This window comes from Podarcis muralis, chromosome 8, assembly GCF_964188315.1.
Source record: "Podarcis muralis chromosome 8, rPodMur119.hap1.1, whole genome shotgun sequence".
NCBI lineage: Eukaryota > Metazoa > Chordata > Lepidosauria > Squamata > Lacertidae > Podarcis > Podarcis muralis.
The window spans coordinates 20,680,556-20,702,107 of NC_135662.1; the positions used below are offsets into that span (position 1 = coordinate 20,680,556).

The following is a 21,552-nucleotide window of genomic DNA, read 5'->3' on the forward strand; positions in this document are numbered from 1 at the left end:
CAGGGGTTGACCAAACCATCGAGTCCCTGGATTCCTTTAATGGAATAGCCTTCACATAGGGATGGCGAGAGCATTCTCCCATCCCTATCACCTGAACCAGAGCCTGTCCGCAACCTTACAAGTTGTGATGATTTGCTACATGGCAGGCAAAACCCAAATGGCAACAGCCAATCAGCCAAGTGGGGAAAATTCCTGCCGTGCCCCTGTCCCAACAACAGACAACACATGATGGCATAGCAAGGTCAGACGCAAAGCCCTAAAAGTAGAGAAAGGTGGGCAGGTGTTCCGAATGCAGGCACTGAAAGAGGAAGCTCTGGGTCATGTGCATGGGCATAAATAGGTCCCTCAAACCATTTGAACTGTGCCCCATTGGCCAGATTGCACCCAGCTTTGAGGGACCTACCAGTTGAGTGTTGTGGCTGACCCACTGTACCCACACACAACACAGGGTGTCAGTTGTCCAGGTCTCACTGCAATACATGCCCTCTATAAGGGAGAACCTTATTTAACGTTTAGTCATATAAGACTGTGACACGCTATAACTTTAAAGCACCTTCCAAGTACATTTTCCCACTCAGGGAATTCTGAGCACTGTAATTTGTTAAGAATTGCAACACTCTGAGTGCCAAACTACAGTGCCCAGAATTCTTTGAGGGACAGAATGTGCTTTAAAAGCAGAGCATGTATGCAACCTAATAGATGGCAAAAAGAGTCTAGAACACGCAGATCAGCAAAAACAATCTTGTAGTAAATTGTCCAATTAAAGAGAAGCTTAGTGCCAACGTTCACAAATGCGCTGTCTCCATTAGGGTGGAAAGGGCCTTTTTGACAACATGCCCAAATTGTGGAGCCTCCTCCCTGTGGTGATCTTTAGTCTTAAAATACAGTTAATATGTATTGATGTAAACGAGGAAGTGCAGTGAAGTCACAAGGAAGCTGGAAAACCACAACGAGTCTGTTTTTATTAGCATAATTAGAAAGTGCATGAGTGAGGTATTCCAGCCATCCAGAAATCTTGAGCCAGGTCCCAACAGCTTGTACAAACTTATCCCTTGCTCCACTTTTAGTCTGTCTGGTGCATTTAAAATAAAAATTTTAAATGACAGCAGCATCTTGCAGAATGCTGTTTGGCACCTTTGCAAGCCTGCCTGCCTGCTTGCCTTCTGCAGCATAAGTGACTCTCTTTAGGAAACTGGAAACTTTTCACATGGGAAAAGTCCTGTACATGTTCACATGGGAAAAGTCCTGTACATGAGTTCAAGGTGACATACTCCCAGGTATGTGCACACGATTGCAGCCACAGCCTCCCAAACACCCATCCTGCCATTGCTTTCCCCTTCTTTAAACAGACCTCAGTGGCCACCGAGACCACATAACACTGGCCTTGAAAGACCTACATTGGCTCCCAGTACATTTCCGAGCACAATTCAAAGTGTTGATGCTGACTGCTTCACACAGTCCTTCACAAGATGGAAGGTGACAAAAATGGGGACAGGGTGGGGTGTGGAATAGTACGCTGGTCCTCACAGCTCCCCCCTTACATGGTTCCATCTCCACCTTTGTAACGCTTGAAAAGAGCTCTTCTTCCTGGCTCTTACTCTGCTATTGTCTCTGGTCCTTTGACTCTCACCTGCCTGATTTCAGGCCTTGACGTCCAGCCCATCTGTGACCAAGTCTGTTGCTCTTCTTGTTCTCTTCCGCCCTCAGACAAAGTGGGTTCCAGCTGCAATCCGTCTCGGCTGAGCTAAACCAGGGCCGGACAGTAGCCACATCTACTGCCAATGCAATATATTTGTATCTGCTTTGAAGATTAATAAGGTATGTGCTCAGGGAGGGACAATGCAGGTGTCCTAAAGATGAGTACAAAAATCCTTTTCCAAGTTCTTTTTGGATAGGTTACCTGAATGGATGCGGAGTCTCAAGGTCAGCTAAAATCAGTTCCAGACATGTGCATAAGCAAAACGTTTTTGGAATCGAGATTTGGTCTTTTCCCGAACAGCTGTAGTCTTTTCAGAGAACACAGGTCTAAGCTGAAGTCTCTTGATACCACAGGCAAAGCAGTTTTTCACTGGTGTAAATCCAACTTGAAAAAATAATCTGAAAGGTTAGAATAACTATAGCTCAGGTGCTGAGCTGGCAGATCTTTCTTGCATTTCTAGAGTACTCCAGTTCATCCTGAGGAAGCCTCTTCAAAGAAAATGCCATAAGCCTCACAAAGATTCTTCAAAGATCCTTCTTCTTTGCTGAGCTTATCCCTCAGTGTGTGGATGGGGAAGGGGAAGGGCTTCTGTGGCTGTGGCAGCAGGCATCACCCTTCTCTCCTCTCCTTACTGTCTTGATCATTTGGGAAGGCCCATAGCTCAGTGGCACAGCATCTGTTTTGCATGCAGAAGTAGAATTCTCAGGGGAGGGGATTTCAAAAGTATGGAGCCACCACTGAAAAGACCCTATCATTGGCACTTGCCAACCTGAATGAATTTAGCAGCAGGCTAGAGAGCTCCTCTGAGGCTAATCCTAGGGCATGGGCAGGTTCATACAGATCTAAGCAACACATTGGATAACCTGGTCTGCAAGACTGTCTCGGTTTTACAGGTTAGCACTGGCATTCTAAACTGAGCCAGGGTAACACATGCAACAGATGCAAAATCGGTATGGTCACAGGACCAAGTTGTCTAGCTCTTGTTTCAAGCTGACTAAGAAGTCATGTGTGTTTTTATTTCATTCTTTCTCTATGTGTGTGCAGTTCTAAGGTAGCAAACAACTTACAAGGGATTACTGCATGCCATGAACAAATATACCGTTTGTCCTCCACCGTGTAACATAATTTGTGTATTTAAGGACATGCTGTAACTGAGCTTTCATCATTTCATCAGAACCCTTTAATGTAACAAATACTTTTTGTTTTGTTTTATTTTTAAAAATGGCTTTTCATTAGGAAGGAACAGTCAATGGTTGAAAGAAGCTATTAAGCGCTAGGAACCCCGAGAGTATTTTCATTCGTCAAGAAAGGGTGTAGAAAGAAAAATTCAGGGTTGGTTTAAATTTACTGGGGGAAAAGTAAGGATTCTGAAGGAAAAGCATTTATTTCCCATTTGTTTGAGTGACAAGCAAATCTACTAATATATCCCAAAATACAATGTAAAAACTACACACTATGTAAAAGATCTGAAAGAAAAGCAAAGAACTTTAAATACCGGCTACTATTTAGGGAGCTCCTCTGGGATATTTCTTGGTAGATTTCAGGCTTTTTGCCACGCAGACTGCAAATTATGCTCCTGCTTCAGCTGGGCTCGTGCTACTAACATAGAAGTGGCATGATCAGAGTCACTTTAGAAAGATGATATCCTAGCCGCTCCTGTGCTTCATCATTCTCCGGGGTTCTAACAACTCAGAGTTTGTTGCCCTAGGCAGCGTGCACCATCTTGTGCAACACAAGCAGGGCAAGGTAAAAACAAGAACTTTAAATATACCATACTTCCAGGAATCAGGCTCATCCTCAGCACTTGGCATGGTGAGGCAAATGCATGTCAGAAGCATCCCATTCCCTTTATTATATTTAAAGGTAAAGTAAAGGTACCCCTGCCCGTACGGGCCAGTCTTGACAGACTCTAGGGTTGTGCGCCCATCTCACTCAAGAAGCCGGGGGCCAGCGCTGTCTGCAGACACTTCCGGGTCACGTGGCCAGTGTGACAAGCTGCATCTGGCGAGCCAGAGCAGAGCACGGAAACGCCGTTTACCTTCCCGCTATAAAGCGGTACCTATTTATCTACTTGCACCCGGGGGTGCTTTCGAACTGCTAGGTTGACAGGCGCTGGGACCGAACAACAGGAGCGCACCCCGCCGCGGGGATTCGAACCACCGACCTTTCGATCGGCAAGCCCTAGGCGCTGAGGCTTTTACCCACAGTGCCATATTATATTTATTATGTATTAAATCTGTTAGCCACTTTATCTTGTCCAAGGCAGCTCAAAGCGACTTACAATTTCTTTTAAATTAGGGTTACAGAAACAGAGGTGTTCTGCGGGATGAAGATGGGAGGCGGCTGCATTCTCACTCAGTGCTTTGCTTCAGAGCATTTTTACTCCTTCAGCCTTGGTTTTTAAAATAAAATAAAAGGGGAAGGTGCCCACCTTCACTTCTGGCCGCCATCACCTGGAAGGCTTATGGGGGAGGCACCAGGAAGGCATAGTGAATCCTAGTGGGCACATTGTTCAGACCTCCATCTGAAACCTGGGGCTGGCCCTGACCCAAAACTACACTTGGAGGATGAGTTCTCCAGCTCAGGGTCAGTGGTTGGAGCTCGAGATTCAGCAGAAGAAGTTAGGTGGAGCCTGAAGTTCAGGTGGTGGTGCTATGCCAAGAACAGCAAGTCAGGTTGTGACATTTGCCCATTCGTTTGAAAAATGTCTGTACAGGGGGAGAGAAAGGGTTAATATGTAAACCAATAAGAAAGCCAGAGGCGGAGCCTAGCTGTATATAAAAGGGCTTAGCCTGAGTTAGTTGTTGGTGGTTAGTTGGTTGGTTTTAGTGGGTTGGTTGGTTGGGAAAGGCAGTTGGAAAAGCAGTTGGCAGGCAGTAGTAAATAGAGAGACAGTTAGTGCAGTGGGTTCTTGTGTGAGGGGAGGTAGAAGAGATAGAGACAGGATAAAATAAGACTAAGAAGGTAAAGAGTAACAACATTTGGAATGCAGTTAAAGTTTGCTTGTGTCTGAAATAAACTAGACTCTTCTTTGTTAACTTGAGAACCTGACTGAGACTAAGTGATTTACTGGGGAGGAGCTGGTTGGTGGCAGCGGATTAGTGGTGTACAGGTCAGTAGTCCGTGAGACGATTGGGGGCTCCATACGAATGCCACACAGGTCCTTAGGACTGATGCCAGCCAAACACAGCCAAGCACAGCAGCTGAAACTTCACCCACACTGGTTAGCAAGTAGTTTGCTCTTCGCTTGAACTCCTCCGTCTTGCTGCCATCTTCCTCTTCCCTTCCAAATTACTGCTTCATGTTTGCAACTTTTGCCTGTCCAAATGATTATGCACCAGCCTCTCCATCTAACCACAGTCGGCTTCAAGGCAGACCCTGAGCCACAGTCAGATCCTGCAAATAGCTGGCAGTTTCCCATTCTGATAAACAACTTGATGATAATAGACACAGGCTACTCTCATTCTTTCTCTCTGCAATTTATTCATGGAAAGATATGACTCTGAGATGCATGATAATGATAGTAAGAAGAAGAAGCGTTTGGATTTGATATCCTGCTTTATCACTACCCTAGGGAGTCTCAAAGTGGCTAACAATGTCCTTTCCCTTCCTCCTCCACAACAAACACTCTGTGAGGTGAGTGAGGCTGAGAGACTTCAGAGAAGTGTGACTAGCCCAAGGTCACCCAGCAGCTGCATGGGGAGGAGCGGGGAAGCGAACCCGGTTTACCAGATTACGAGTCTACCGCTCATAACCACTACACCGCACTGGCGTAAGAATCGTCATCATTATATCATTTGGACAGCGGTTTCAGGTGCTCAAGGTTTTTTACCTGCATTATCTAGCTGTAATCCCAACAACACACCTGGACGGCAAAAGCAGCTAACCTTTATGGTACTAGAGCTGCATTGATGGTTGCCCAACCTTTCAAGGGTTGTCCCCCTCAGCCACATACAAAGAGATGTAAACACATTGCATACAAACCTTCAGCCAAGGGTGGTTTGGAAGAGGGGCAAGAAGGGCATTGTTTATTTTTAAAAAGGCAACAAGAAAGGTCTTGGTGATCACACAGAAATGTTGGGTACATGATGCAACCTATGGGTTAGCAACCTCTGCTATTCTTATCCCACATATTGCATATGGGGCTGAGGCCAAAAGAGTGGTTTGGTGAAGGCCACCCTGTGAGTTCATGGAAGAGGCAGGCTTTAAATTAGTGACTTCCTAATTCATAGCCCAGATTTGCAAGCTCACAAATGCTCCTGAATTGCATTAGCTGCAGAAATGTATTTGGTGTATGTACTATTTAGAGGAAGATGAGATTAGGAAAACATCTGGAAATGAATTAAGTAGAAACTTGTAAACCATCTATCAGATAGAGAACCTTTTTTTTCATATCTGGTCCAACCCAGATATTAATCACACACTTTTGCCTGCAAAACCTGAAGTCTTCCTTGGAGATTACTGTTTACATGTATATGTTCTGTTACTTACAATTAGTGAGCACATTTGCTTACTCACTGCCAAGGCATGAATTCAGCCAATCAGCTTCTTTTTCCTCTTCCGAATTCCAGTTAAACACAAGATCCTTCCAGGAATAAAAAGCTCATGCATTTCAAAATCCAATTTGTATTGAAATTTATCCCAGAGTTTAATAGGACACTTGATTAATGATCAGCTAACTAAGTTTGGAAGCTTGTTCTACGTTGTAAAAATAGATTTGTACCATTAGGTCTCTCCTCCCTTACAAAAAGTTATGTAAGATTTATTTGCCTGTAATTTGAATTTAATCCTGTCCGCCCTTCTATTGGTTGAGTAAAAAAGAAAGGAAGAAAGCAGCTACTCATTTCATAGAAAGCCAGAGGTGGAATGCTCTGATGAGGTCATTCTGTTCATCCTTTGCCAGTTCAGGATTATGCTGTCTAGAGTATTGCCCCACTGCCAACTCAACTGGAGCCAATTATGTACTGTGTATGTGTGTGTGTGCATATATATATATATATACACAAATATGCATCTCACTCTTTTTTCTCAATAAAAGCTTTACAGTGCTCCTAAGAATAGAACCGAGTTTAAATAGAAGGGAAATGATATGAAATGCCAATCATATTAACATTTTGTAGCCAGAAAAGCCAGTTTATATTAAATCTTTCTCGCCTTTCTTGTTCTTAAAAACAAGTGCTAAAAGGTGAGGATTAGCAAAAGGCATTACAAAGAATGGCTTTTTATGTTGGCCTTTTGTGCTGGTTCTGCTGGTCCTTGGTACAGTCTGAGCCAAGTTTCTCCGCCTTTGTCCAATCAAACGTATCCCTGCATTTATCCATACTTGACATTTGCTGTTGATGACTTTGATTCCGAGCTTCATTAGTTATTTGTCTGAAAGCCCTCGCACAAGAATACGGGTTAAAATAATCAACCTCTTTAAAAGTTTCATGTTGAGGGGGGAGGGCTTCAGCATTTTCCCAGCACTCAAATTACAATGCACCGCTGCTGGAGAAAATGGGATTCGTTCCCCAACTTGGGGGCAGAGATGGGGCTGAGTTTTGGGCTGCTAGCATGCGATTGCATGGTTGTTGTCATGGGGCGCTTCTGATGTGATCGCTGTTGGAGCAGCATTGTGGAGCTGCAGTTGAATTAGACAGACAGCTGTCATTAGATGCTATGTCAGACGTGCAATCAGTGTATAGTATATTTGTGGTGGGCTTATTAACTTTGTATATGTTTTGGGTGTTTCTGATTATTCATTGCATGTGCATAGTCTTCCAAAGCAACTACTCTATTCCGAACTTAAAAATGGAAAGCCTAATGCTGGTGGTCAGCAAAAGAGGTTTAAAGACTGTCTCAAGGCAAATCTAAAAAAAATGTAGTATAAACACTGACAACTGGGAAACACTGGCCTGCGAGTGCTCCAGTTGGAGAACAACCTTTACCAAAGGTGTTGTTGGCTTTGAAGACATTCAAACTCAGGACGCAAGGGAGAAATATGCTAGGAGGAAGGCACACTTGGCAAATCCACACCGTGTTTATGGAAGACAATCTTACTCGGCTACGAGTGATCGAAGAGGAGGAGGAGGAAGAAGAAGAAGAAGAAGAAGAAGAAGAAGAAGAAGAAGAAGAAGAAGAAGAAGAAGAAGAAGAAGAAGAAGAATCCACACATTAAGAATCTGCCCAATTCTGCATGTTGATTAAAGCAAATTCCCATATATATTTTCCCAATCACGAGGGATTTGGTAGGAAATGTCAGTTTCAGATCCAGTACATTTCTGAGCACAATTCAAAGTGTTGGTACTGACCTTTAACACACTAAATGGCCTCAGCCCAGTATACCTGAAGGAGCGTCTCCACCCCCATCATTCAGCCCAGCCACTGAGGTCCAGCGCTGAGGGCCTTCTGGCCGTTCCCTCACTGTGGGAAGTGAGTCTACATGGAACCAGGCAGAGGGCTTTCTTGGTAGTGATGCCCAGCCTGTGGAACGCCCTCCCCTTCAGATGTCAAGGAAATAAACAACTATCTGACTTTTAGAAGACATCTGAAGGCTGCCCTGTTTAGGGAAGTTTTTAATGTCTGATGTTTTATTGTGTTTTTAATATTCTGTTGGGAGCCGCCTAGAGTGGCTGGGGATACCCAGCCAGATGGGTGGGGTATAAGTAATAAATTATTATTATTATTATTATTATTATTATTATTATTATTATTAATCATGCAGGGTTTGCTGCTCATCATGATGTCAGCATAATAGTAGCAATAATTTTTACAGCCCTTGACTCATGAAATAATTGTTTACAATGAGATGCCTTTATGTATGTTAAACAAATCAGACCCAAAGGTATGCTGCGTTGCAGCTTTGCCACCAAGCTAGGAAAATGAATATTTTCCTGATTCCACCCTCCACTGACAACGACCCTAGTTCATGATGTGCAAATATTTCAACATGTCCTACACCTCATATAGTACACTCCACCTTTCCTTCCTTCAGCTGGGAATTCATGGAACGATGATGGCTCACTTCAACTGAAACAGAAGCACTTACGAATTTCCTTTTCATGCTTAACAAAATGGGTGGTTTGTTCCAAAGGAAACAAAGTAAAAATCCCCCTGCATACGTCTTGCACTAATGTTAACAGCTCGAGTTTTAGAAGAAAATCATCGCGGACAACATGTGAGGAAAGTTTACAGTGAAAGGACAAAACTCGTTGCCAGAAACGTCAAGCAAGGCTTCCGAGGGTGGGTAATACTGAGGGGGCTGGTCAGCAGTTTGTCAGCCTGGAGAAGAATTATTTGCGTCTCTTTTGGGGGCAGGAAATAGCTTGTCATTGACCTCCCTGTCTCATCCTTATAGAGGGCTGCCTGCTGCTTTCCTACAGATAAATCTTTATATGCCCTAACCTAAACCTGCCCTTAACAAGTTATTCTCATTGGGGAAGATTTTAAAGAAAAACATGGAGAGCAGAGCCCATATGTCAGATCAGATGCCACTAGCAGTGTATTGGGCTTGTGTTCTTGCCGCTGGTCTTGGACCTGATCTTGCCGCTGCCTTGAACCCAGGCATCCCATCAATGTAAGATGCATCACACATGTTTCCTGACTACCTTTCGATCATGGCAGGACCAAGCTCCACTCAAGCTATGGTGTTGCTCTTTCCTCAGACTTCATGACATGATATAAAGTCTGTGACCTAGTTAGAGCTGCTTCTGAAGGCTCTTCATTCCCTCCTCCAGGATTCGGATGGTCTCTGATTCAGTACCGTATTGCTTTTGTGGGTGCTGTGATGAACGATAGCCTGCATCCTCATGCGTCATCCAGAGACTCAGTGCAATAAAAAGCTAATATTTCTTCTCTGCAAAGCAACACGGTTCACCGTCATTCCACAAATAAAAGTCTGAACATCACATATCAGTGTTTTAATGTCCTTGAATGTGATTTCAGAGAATGCAGATCTCCCCTTTCCTTTTCGGAAAATAAATAAATAAATTGGCAGCCCTGTTATCTTTCTCCGCTGCGCTGTTTTATGGACTTCTGATTACACTGTAATGTCTTAGCATGATTACAAAGCTGTTCCTCTGGCCAAGGCTTTTACTTGGCAGAATAATATAGGTTTATTAATGTCCACTATCTAACTTGGATTTATTGTAGCACTGAAATGGACCGCAGGAGAGTCCAGGAAAATGGAGCCAAGTTTTTTAAAAAATAGAGAGAGGTTATTATTATTATTATTTTAACAAGACTCAGATGAAGAGCTAAACAGAAATAACAGCAAGCAGTATTCTGTTTAGTGGTGATGTCAAGCTAGATGTGCAAGTGGAACTTGCTCATTGTTCATCCAAATGGCCATGTCACTCACAGGCAAAGCCTCTCAGTTTTGGCTTGAATCTTTTTCAATAGCCAGCATGCTAAGTGTTTGTTATTGCAGTAACAAACCACTGCCCAAGAAAAGCTAAGAGGCATGGGCAACTCATTTCATTCTATTTCAAGTGGAACATATGGATCTCACCAAAATGGAGTTCTCTGAGCACAAGGTGGCCTTTGGGGTTGGTGAAGAAGAAGAAGACAACTTTGGATTTGATATCCCGCTTTATCACTACCCTAAGGAGTCTCAAAGCGGCTAACAATCTCCTTTTCCCTTCCTCCCCCACAACAAACACTCTGTGAGGTAAGTGGGGCTGAGAGACTTCAAAGAAGTGTGACTGGCCCAAGGTCACCCAGCAGCTGCATGTGGAGGAGCGGAGATGCGAACCCGGTTCACCAGATTACAAGTCTACCTCTCTTAACCACTACACCACATTGATGAAATCCACAAGTGCTCCCTTACCCTTTACATTAGGACTCACTTCAGCTTCTTTTTCTGTAAGTGGTTCTTTATGATGGATTCTCCATGGTGGGATGAAATCCTGTACCCACTAACCTGATATTAACCCCCTAGCTTCTGATTAGACATGCACAGAATTGCCCTGATTCCAGTTTATGGTATGAATGTGCATGAATCCACCACCTTGCTGAAACAAAGCAGGTCTGGATTTGGTCAGTACACAGATGAGTGACTGCCCGAGAAGCACATTTACACCACCTTAAGTTCCACGCATGGAAGAAAGACCGAAAATAAATGTAAGGGTGGAAGGGATTAAATCTGGTAAGGTTTTACTGGTGCGATAAACATATTAATGGTTTGTTATGTGTAATTTCACACACAAACCCTTGTGTAACAGCCAAGCCTTTTTTTCTTTTGCTCAGTGGAATACAGCCACACCCAACACTTCTAAGAAATGACTACACTTGGTATTATCAATATTAAGGGCATTCAGCTTTATAGTTCGATGTCTCAGTAAAGCCAAATGCAGATTTCCCTAAATTCTAAACAAGTGGAATCCAGAGTCAGGCACTAAGCCCAATGTTGAAAATACTCAGCGGTCATTTTGTTTTTCATGTGCGATTCCGAATACTGGTGCATCCTGGGTAAATGGAGGCTGCACACTTACGTTGAAAGTTTTTGTTCTCAATACTTGGAGAGTTTTATATGTGGAGAGTTATGCAGGCAATCTCATTAAAAGTAAAGTTAGGGCTAAGGCCATGTGGAGTTTAATAGATGGGTACAGAATTATGGGAGTGGAAAGGAAGACATGTACTGTAGTTTCCATTAGCATTTTGCTATTTTTATGGTGCTGTGGGAAACTGAAAATTGCTCCTTTATTGCCATGGTCATTTCTGGAATTGTTCAGTTTATGTGCTCCTACAATTATAAAGCAAGTCCAACAGAGATGTATTGATACAATTCTTGGGGAGGAACTAAAGTAAACATTGCCATCTATATGGAATATTCATCACTAAACCACTTGTGCTACACATTAGTGCTATAAAAACTGAAGACCATAAATATACCAAACTTTATAGGACACCAATGAATATGGTTGTCTAACCATATTAAGCGAAGTTGTAATCAAAAGTAGATATTACATGTAAATCCAGGAACAGAAGTGCCATGCATGGGAGAAATAATCCTCTATCTAATTTTTAATTGCCGGTGACTAGAAGTAGCTAATCAAGTTTTCTGGTATGTATACCATCCTCTGTTTATTTCAATGAACAGAGATGAACCATATAAATTAGATTTTTGGCTTCCTTTGCCTTTAACGGCAAAGTTAATTGCACATCGTTAAAAAATATTTTTTTATTAATTTTGAATATAGGAACAAACCTACAATAAATTGCAGTTTCATCCTCTTCCCCTCCCTACCTGCATAACAACCCCAATTAAGTCCACTTGGCATTAGTGTATTGTAGATGTGTCATTCTTTTGATATGAATTCCTCTTGATTTAATCTTGATTTATTTAAATCAAGAGTGAGAGTCTCTCTCACGCTTATTATGAGTTACACCTATTGGGGGAGAAGTGCAGTAGTGAAATACAGTATAATTTATTGTAGTTAATTTTAAGAGTATTTCACCGCAGATGTTTGTTTGCCCCTGAAGATAATAGAGGGTCATACCTCCATGAAACATTATGATCATTGGATATGGAAATTCTAAACTTTATTATCTGGGATTTCAGGAGAGCTGAACAGCAACAGTGGCTATAGTCTGGGTTTCACTGCTTTCATTGCCTTCAAGTGCACCCTTGAAATGTCATCTTTTTGTTGTCCATGTCTTGGAGATGTGCAAAAGGGCCCAAGAGTCTGATTTTCCACACTTCTCTGTCTAAGTTATAATTAACAACCAGGACATGGATGAATAGCAGAGAAACACATTAGATGACTATGCAATCTGCTCAGCTATTTAACAAAAGTTTCTCCTTCAACAAACCTGAAGGGGTAGGGAAGTTTAAAAGATCTTGCAGAGCTGCTGCCTTTTCCCAGTTTGGGAGAAAGGTGGTATATAAATAGATTAAATTATCATTATTGTTATTGTTATTGTTATTATCCAAAGGGACTCTCCTGGGTTAGCAAACCCAACGCACTCAACATTTCTGATCTCAGCCTGCACTTTGGAATTCCCTGCCTATTGAGATCAAGCAGACATCTTCACTGTACTATTTTTGGTGCCTGCTAAAAAGTTTCCTGTTTAGAAGAGTCTACCAAGACGCTTAGAAAATTGAGGTGATTTTAATCGGTTTTAGTATTCTAATTTTTGTATTTTTTGTTGTTGTGATTTTTTTGTCGCTTTTATTGTTTTATCTTTTTTTTGCTTTTTGAGGGGGGTTTTAATAATCAAGTGGTGTATACATTTTATGAAATAATAAAGAAATACTATAAATAAAGAAGATGAAACAGCTTGTTAATTTCTAATTTAGTGCAGGAAGGAAAATAAGTGCATTTTGATCATGGCCATGAAGGCACAGGCAATGGTGGTTTTTCACTGGCAAACACAATATTTTCCTACTCAAATTGTGCATATATTTTTATTTTTCAGTAGGCATTGTTGCCCTAAGGTGATCCTTATCAAGCACAAGTGCATTCGAACCCTTGCTAGGCAATTGGATTAGAAGCAGCGCATTTAAACATCACGTACTCCAAATACAGCTGTGTTTACTTCAGTGATTGCACATTCAAATAAACACCAACTGTTTATTTGTATGTGTGATCCGGTATACATCTCAGATAAATGCTCTCAATATGTTTATTGAAATATCATGTTGAGAGACAGAAAGTGAACATGTGTGGTCAGCCACAGTTCTGTAAAGGCTTTCTCCGCCCCCTTGATAAATCAGCTGCTAACTCTGAATTATCCCTAGTGAATGGATGTGATTTTCTTGTTTTTTAACAGATTGTGCCGGCAATTCAGCCTTGACAGATATAAGTGGCTTCAGCATGGAGCAATATGTTGAGAAACACAGGGGCAAATCTCTTCTTTGTGGTCTTGTTCACACATTATAGGAAGCCCAAACTATAGCTGACCAAGGACTGCAATTGAATGTGTAGATAGAGAGGAATTCATAGCCACTGTCTGCTCCCTGGTCCTTCTTACTGCCATACCCCACTGATCTAAGCCAAGGTTTGGCTTAGCATGTTGTCTGAACCAGACCCTGCAGTTAAGCTCTCTCATCATTAACTGCGAGCTGCAGCCAAGAACAAGCCTTGGGTGATATACAACAGTAAAAGAATAAAAGAATGTAAGAAGTAAAAACTAATTTCCAAAAAGTTCTCAAAAAAGAAGTCAGATACTTCCCCACTAGTCAACTCATCCTTCCGGGAAAGGCTGTAAAAATAATATTTTTAGTGTTTAGCACCCTCCGAAAGTCTACCGTGCCAAAGCCTGTCTTTCAATACCTGAATTGCCTTTATGGAAAAGCTATGTATTCTGCAACCATACATATATGTGGGACTCTCCCTTGAGGGATATATCTTTGACCTTGTCCTTAGCAGCCTTTGAACAGCTCTAGGAAATCATTTTCTTCCCCTCTGCCCTTTAGTTAAAAGTGCAGTGTCCAATATTTTATTCTTTATACTGATGCGGTCTCAGTTTTAAATAGTTTTGAGTTGTATTACTGCATTTGCTTGTGCTAGACTATGGAGTCCTTTCACACTGCCGCTTACCATCTTAATTAATTTGATTTTATTTGTGTTTCGGAAGGCTTCGGTCCTGAACCACAGCAAATAAATGCTGGTAATAAATAATCAGCCTACCTGGTGCACCAATCAGTTTGTGAATTACACTTCACACATGCTCATAGTTCCTTTCCCAATGCATAGCTGTCTACTTACAGATTTGAAAATAAGGGACCAGCAGCCTTGAAAATAAGGGATCAGCAGCCAAAATAAGGGATTTTCAGAGCACAGGTATGTTCAACTTCTGAGCCCCTCCAAGCCAAAGGCAGAAAGCCCAGCCAGCAGCCAAATGAAGCCTCAAGCGATGGTTCCCACAGCGCAGCAACCCGGCAAAGGGGATGCAGCAAGAAAAACCACTGTTACCTCTCCGCTGGGAAGCGCTGAGCAAAGGCGAGTCCCCAGGCAACGCGGCCGATTTGATCGGCTCAAGGCATGCAAGCTCCACCCCCCAGTCGTTCTTAGACTCCTTATTGAGTGAGCAACACAGCCAAGCAACACAGTTGGAGCCTCCCTCCTCCCTGGCCAGCAGGGAGGGAGGGAGAGGAGCTGCTTACTTTGAAACCCAGGAAATTTAAGGGACATCATCAATAAGGGACAGCAGTGGGAAATGGCGCTGGGATAAGGGACTTTCCCGCCAAATAAGGGACGGTTGACAGCTATGTCCCAATGTTGTTCACGATTTCTTTGCCTTTTTAGTATGGATGCATGTTCCAGCTGCCATGTGTGCTGTTGAGCTATGGAGCAATCTATCGCCTTTCATCAACCTCCAAAACACACTGTATACTTAAAAGGTTTTTAACGGGTTTCAGCTTGAAAACCATTTCTTGTCATGCTAAGCTTCACCCTCTTACTGAGGCCAATTAATAGAATTCAGAAGCCTATTTGTGAGCTCAGAATCATCTGGGCACCCATTGTACTTCTTCCGGTCAAATGTAAAAGTGTAAACTACACTGAGTAATAGTCAATCAAAGTAAGAGAGAATAGCTCTTATGTTATTTATAGGCATATGCCGGAAGCCACTAACCTTAACATGCACTCATGTTCAGCCTTTCTGTTTGCGTTTTAATCATTAGCGTTTGGGTGGCTTCTATAAAGATCATTTGGTAAACACCGAAAGCAAAAAATAAAAAAAAAACAGTTATTCCTAATACGCGATCTCCTGGAATGTTTAATAAACAATAATATTTAACTCTGTGGCAGTTTTATTTCGGAGAACGTTGGAGCTTTATTACATCGCTGCTGAGTATTACCACATTGTTGAAAACACAGATTCAGTGTAATGAGTGTTTACAGAAAGCAGATGCCGCTGAATTTAATAGCATGAGCACCCATACCATTATGCAGGCAGGCTGCAAGCTAACATAAAGCATAAAAAGAGCTGGCTTAGACAGAGGCTCCAAAGCAAAAAAGAAAGGAAAGCCATAAAGCGAATAAAGAAATGCATAAGAAAGCCTTTCCTGTCGAATCAACAGCCAACTACGGTTTAGTATTATATACAAATGAGGCCATACAATCTATGTTGTCAATCTCATGTCACAGGAAACCATAGTTAATGGTTTACAGTGGTACCTCGGGTTAAGAACTTAATTCGTTCTGGAGGTCTGTTCTTAACCTGAAACTGTTTTTAACCTGAGGTACCACTTTAGCTAATGGGGCCTCTCGCTGCCGCCACCACGCAATTTCTGTTCTCATCCTGAAGCAAAGTTCTTAACCCAAGGTACTATTTCTGGGTTAGCAGAGTCTGTAACCTGAAGCGTCTGTAACCCGAGGTACCACTGTACTGTGATTGTGCTTCTTTGCTCTGTTTTGCTCCTTCCAACTAGCTCACAGAGGAAACAGACCACAAGTCCCGTCTTGGAATTGCATCCAAACCAGAGACTGTGGTTTGTTTCTCTCCCAAAGAAGGTTTTGTTGTACAAACCATGACACCCGGAACTTAACCTAGTGAGTTACCATCAGTCATGTTTTCTAGGGTTGCCATAGTTCAAAAAGTAAAATTCCTGACACCCACAAAGTTGCTTTTTTTAAGAAACCAACCAAAATTGTTGAACCCCCCCCCCCACACACACACAGTAATTTTAAGCTTTTGGAGCTGCTTCTGCTGCTTTTTCCATCACATTGCCATATATCTGGGTTTTCCCTGACATTTTGCCGATTCTGCAAAATTCACCCCGAAGTCATTTTTACAACCGAAATGTCAGGACATGTCAGGAATTTTCCTGATGTATGGCAAGTCTATGCTAACTCTTGGTTTTTCTCTAGGTTCATTAGTGCAGAGGGGAACAGGTTGTTCCACTAGAAATGGGTGAGCTGTGCTACACTTACCTTGGATTGACTGGGAAATGCTCAGAAGACTTTTCACATACAAGATTGCAAAAGATCTAGGATATTGATTGAAGTCAATATGATGTGTTTTTTAAAAAATAAATATATATACATACATCACTCCCTCGCTTTGGATGTCTTTGTGTTTTTAATGTTTTATGGGCAACCCAGTCAGATGGGCAACATATAAATAATAAAAGTAGTATTATTATTATTAAAGGTAAAGGTAGAGGGACCCCTGACCATTAGGTCCAGTTGTGAATGACTCTGGGGTTGCGGCGCTCATCTCGCTTTATTGGCCGAGGGAGTCGGCGTACAGCTTCCGGGTCATGTGGCCAGCATGACTAAGCCGCTTCTGGCGAACCAGAGCAGTGCACGGAAACGCAGCTTACCTTCCCGCCAGAGCAGTACCTATTTATCTACTTGCACTTTGACGTGCTTTCGAACTGCTAGGTTGGCAGGAGCTGGGACCGAGCAACGGGAGCTCACCCCATTGCAGGGATTCGAACCGCCGACCTTCTGATTAGCAAACCCTAGGCTCTGTTGTTTAGACCACAGCACCACCCACGTCGTCTTCTTCTTCTTCTTCTTCTTCTTCTTCTTCTTCTTCTTCTTCTTCTTCTTCTTATAAACATCTTGTTCTCACAGTGACTAAGCAGATGTGTATAGGAAGCCCAAAAGCCAGAGCTGAGTACAACAGCACACTCCCTGTTTGTGATTCCCTTTTTATGAATCCTAGCATTTGTAAGAAGGGGCCCTTAGAATGCCAGGTAGCATGTTTGCACTGGTATTATTCAGTAACTCAGCATTATTGGAAGCAAAGCCTGTGATATTTCTGAGCTTTTATTCTAATGCTTCCATTGGTTTTCTCCCTTTTCTGAACTGAAAAATCATCTCTCAATCACCTATATTTGTTCTGGAGGGAAAGCTCCATTTTCTTCCTCATAGGCAAACATTCTCTGCCTCCCACAAAAAAACAACCCAACCCCCCCCCCCCCCCACACACACACTACTTGGAGTTCTACATAGACAATCAAATTTGTTACAAATCTTTCTTGACCTCAGCCAGTGCAATTCATCAGCCTTTGCCAGTCTGGCATCTGCAGAAGTACATAGATAAAAGATGAAAGGGTGCTTTTGTATTAATCCCATGCTGTACATTTCCCTTCTTACTTTTTCCCTCAGTCCCTAAATCAAGGCACACATCTGGCCCGTATTGGGTGCTGCTTACTGTTCAGAATGAAACATGCTCACTTCCCCTGTAGCATTTCAAGTTTAATAGAAAAGGAACGGCAGTAGAACTTGAGGATATTACCCGACTAAAATGGGGAAGGCAACTTCAGAGGGCTGGTTCAGATGTAAGACTAAAACTTTGCTTAGTAGGGAAAGGAGCCTTTAAAAAATGCCTTGGGATTCTCATAACAATGTGGTGTAAGTATAAAAGTGATTTAAATCTCACATATGAAAAGTTCCCAGGTTGTATAAAGGAAAGTTCATACACCTCTGAGCCTCCTTCTGGGTGTGACCAGCACATGGGGCAACATTGCCCAGCAGTGAAGAGCCCAGAAACAGGATGGGGGAGGAAGAATTGTGTCTGCCCTCACAAGATCTCATGGGGTGGTGTTCATCCCATGGGAACTCAGGTGAGAAAGGAAGGGCGGAAGCCATTAAAAGGGTCTCTGGTTCTTTCCTCTCAACCTCAACTGGCCTCTTTGGAGGCTTGTTTGTTTGTTTGTTTCCCTTTTCCCTCATTATGTTAAGCATTGGAGAGAATTTTTGTAACAAGTGTGGGTGGAAATGGAATTGGGTAGGATCGGCATAGTAGTAGTAGTAATAATAATAATAATAATTTATTTATACCCCCCATCTGGCTGGGTTTTCCCAGCCACTCTGGGCAGCTCCCAACAAAATATTAAAAATACAATAAACCATCAAACATTAGAAACTTCCCTAAACAGGGCTGCCTTCAGATGTCTTCTAAAAGTGAGATACAGTGGTACCTTGGGTTACAAACACTTCGAGTTCCTCGTTTTCAGGTTACGGACCGCGGTAAACCTGGAAGTACAAGAAATGGTTACTTCTGGGATTTGCCGCTCACGTATGTGCAGAAGCGCTCATCCGCACTTTGTGCATTCGCAGAAGCTAATACATAACTGGCATGTGAAACACTGAAAATCTGACATGGGAACGAATATCCTGCACATGTTCAGGCAGGGACAAAGAAAGAACGGCTTAGCCAAGACTCAAAGACTCTGAACCCACTTGCAATGCTTTCCTCTGAATTACATTGACTTAGAAAGTTGCTAACTTTCATTGATAGTCAGTAAACCCAAGCTAGACTTTCATATCTTACCCAGTGAATATCATCTGCAAAGTCCAATGCATGTTGAGCCCCTTTCTGTAACCATTGTGAAGGGAGACTCCAGAAGAGGCAATCTGAATTGCTCTGTCTGAAGACAAGATGGTGGTGTCTCCATTTGCCTCCCTTTCTCAGGGCTCTCTCACAGGGCAGTGAGATAATATCACCAGGGGAGTGAGAGGTCCATCAAACTGATTCACAGACATGTGTATGAAGCTGTCTTTGCCTACCTCTTTCCCACCTACATTCGTAGATCTCTAGGAGATGGGAGTTTTACATTTACCCACCAATTCCATTGACTCAGAAACCATATAATCTGATGAGTATGATGGGCACTAGTTTTTTATGCAGAAGTCTCAGCTATAACTATGACTATGAATATACTATTTAATGTAGCCTACAAAAATAAACTAAGCATATTTCAGAAATGGAGCTGAATAGTTAGACCATGATGCTAATGTTGTTGTTGCTGTCATTTCAGTTATTTAATAAATTTATAGTCCTCTTTTCAAATAAATAAAAAAATTCTTCACAAACCAGTATGTAAGTACAGTACACAGTTAGCTAATGATCAAATTATATAAATGTATATGGAAAATTAATCACATGACTTAGTAATATGTACATTTGACTTTGTAAGCTGTGTACTCCTCATTTACTGTCCCAATAATAAAATACAGATTCCCCCCCCCCTCATGGCCATCTGTAAAAACCAAGATGAATATATTTATTATGGCATAACCTTTTGTGGACTATAGTCCACTTCAGTTGATGCAGGTATTGGATTATAGTCCACAAGAGAAGCTTATTCATCATAAATTTGTCAGTCTTTAATGTGCCACAAGACTTTCTTTACAAGACTTTCTTGTTTTTATTTCAAGAGACTAACAAGGATATTTCTCTGGAAGTTATTACAATGAAGTTCTGTGTTACAATTATTCTGTGAGAGGTTATCACACTCTAAAAATGTCATCAACCCAGTACTATTTTGGAGGAAATTAGAACTGCAATTTTGCTACTAGATGTGTAAATCTAGCCTTCCCATTGTAATATATTATAATGTGTTTTCCATCCACCACTTTGGACACTATTGGTACTCCCCAAGGCAACATTAGAGGCCAAAGGGAAGGTAAGAGTTCATTTGGCCCCAACTGACTTTATTATATGGCTCATCACATAGTTTGTTGAATCAGCTGTTGTGTAAAAGTACGTTGGGTGATTGATTTTTACAAGGGAAGCTGCAATGAACTTTTGTTTCCGGAATGGTAGGATTGATTCCTAAACATACTGCATATGAAAGGGCTACATCTCACTGTAGAAGAACCACAACTCACCTTGTCTTATGAGAAAATGGTATGCCTGAGGCTGCTGGCTATGAATCCAGGGAAGCTAAATGTTGGAAAATTCAGGACAGTGTAATTCTCCACACTAGATTCCAGTGAATGTAATGATGGCCGCCACTTAGATGGCTATAAAAGAATATTAGACATATTCGTGGTGGATAAGGCCATCAATCTCTGCTGGTCACAATGGCTGTTCTACCTCCACTGCTGGAGGCAATATGTTTCTGAATACCTATTGAAGTGAATCACAAGCAGGGACGGTGCTATTGTGGTTCTGGTCCTACTTGTGTCCTTCCTGTAGGCATCTGGTATGATACCAGAAAGTTGGACTAGAATGTGGGCCTTTGGCTTGATGGCAGGACTCATCTTCTGTCAGGCTTCAGGGAATCAGATTCCTCCCCCGGTGGCAGCAAAGAAGCAGATAAGAAAAGAAGAGTTCTTACCAATTAGTTTATTCAATAATCACAGTGAGAGACAAAGGAATGCAGTCTCTCTCTAGAAATGGCATTGCTCCGAGTAAAGCCCCCCCCCCCATCTCTCTTATCCTACGTCATCCCTGCGCCGACTGAGCTGGACTTTCTGTCTCTGAGCTTTCTGTTTGGCTACTCTCACTGCACACCTAGTCCCAAGGGAAGTTGGCTCAGGAATGCTCTCCAAAGACACTGAGTCCGCCAGCTGTCTCTCCCCTGGTGTTTCTTCTTCCTGCTGTTCCTCTACCAATATTTCACAGCTTTCCCCCTCTGCAATCTCTGAACTAGGTCCTTCTGCAAACCACTGTTCTAATTCTATACTGTCCTTCTATTCTTGGGAAGGTTCAGGAGAAGGGTGGGCACCATTCCTCCTCAGTCCTGCCCCTGAAATCTTCTTATGTTCTGTTGCTGATTTTACTTTTGTTTGCTGTGCTGGTAGTATTTATGGGATTGCTTCCAAGCATTGTTATTTTTGCTTTGCTTATTTTTATTTTTATTTTAAAAAACTCTTTCATTTCACATTGTTTTGAAGTCCGCTATGGAGAGGAAAAAGCGCTTATAAATTTATCACACACACACACACATTTAAATTGCAGATGCATTTTAACATAAATACTTTGCTGCCATTTAAACTCGTTACCTGTTCTCTTCCATAGCTTGAGAACTACATTGTGGAAAACATGAAATCAGAGATGGCGCAGTTGCAGCAGAACGCTGTGCAGAACCATACAGCCACCATGCTGGAAATAGGAACCAGCCTCCTCAGCCAGACAGCAGAGCAGACAAGAAAGCTCACAGATGTCGAAACACAGGTATGTTTCCA

At 42.2% G+C, this 21,552-nt stretch overlaps 1 protein-coding gene across 1 annotated transcript in view; it reads left to right on the top strand.

Moving 5' to 3' along the window:
* ANGPT1 (angiopoietin 1) overlaps positions 1-21,552 on the top strand; it is a 144,505-nt gene that overhangs the window by 50,676 nt on the left and 72,277 nt on the right. The window contains exon 2 of the mRNA XM_028736293.2: positions 21,386-21,541. Within this exon, the coding sequence (XP_028592126.2) occupies positions 21,386-21,541 (156 nt within the window). The remainder of the gene's footprint in view (positions 1-21,385; positions 21,542-21,552) is intronic.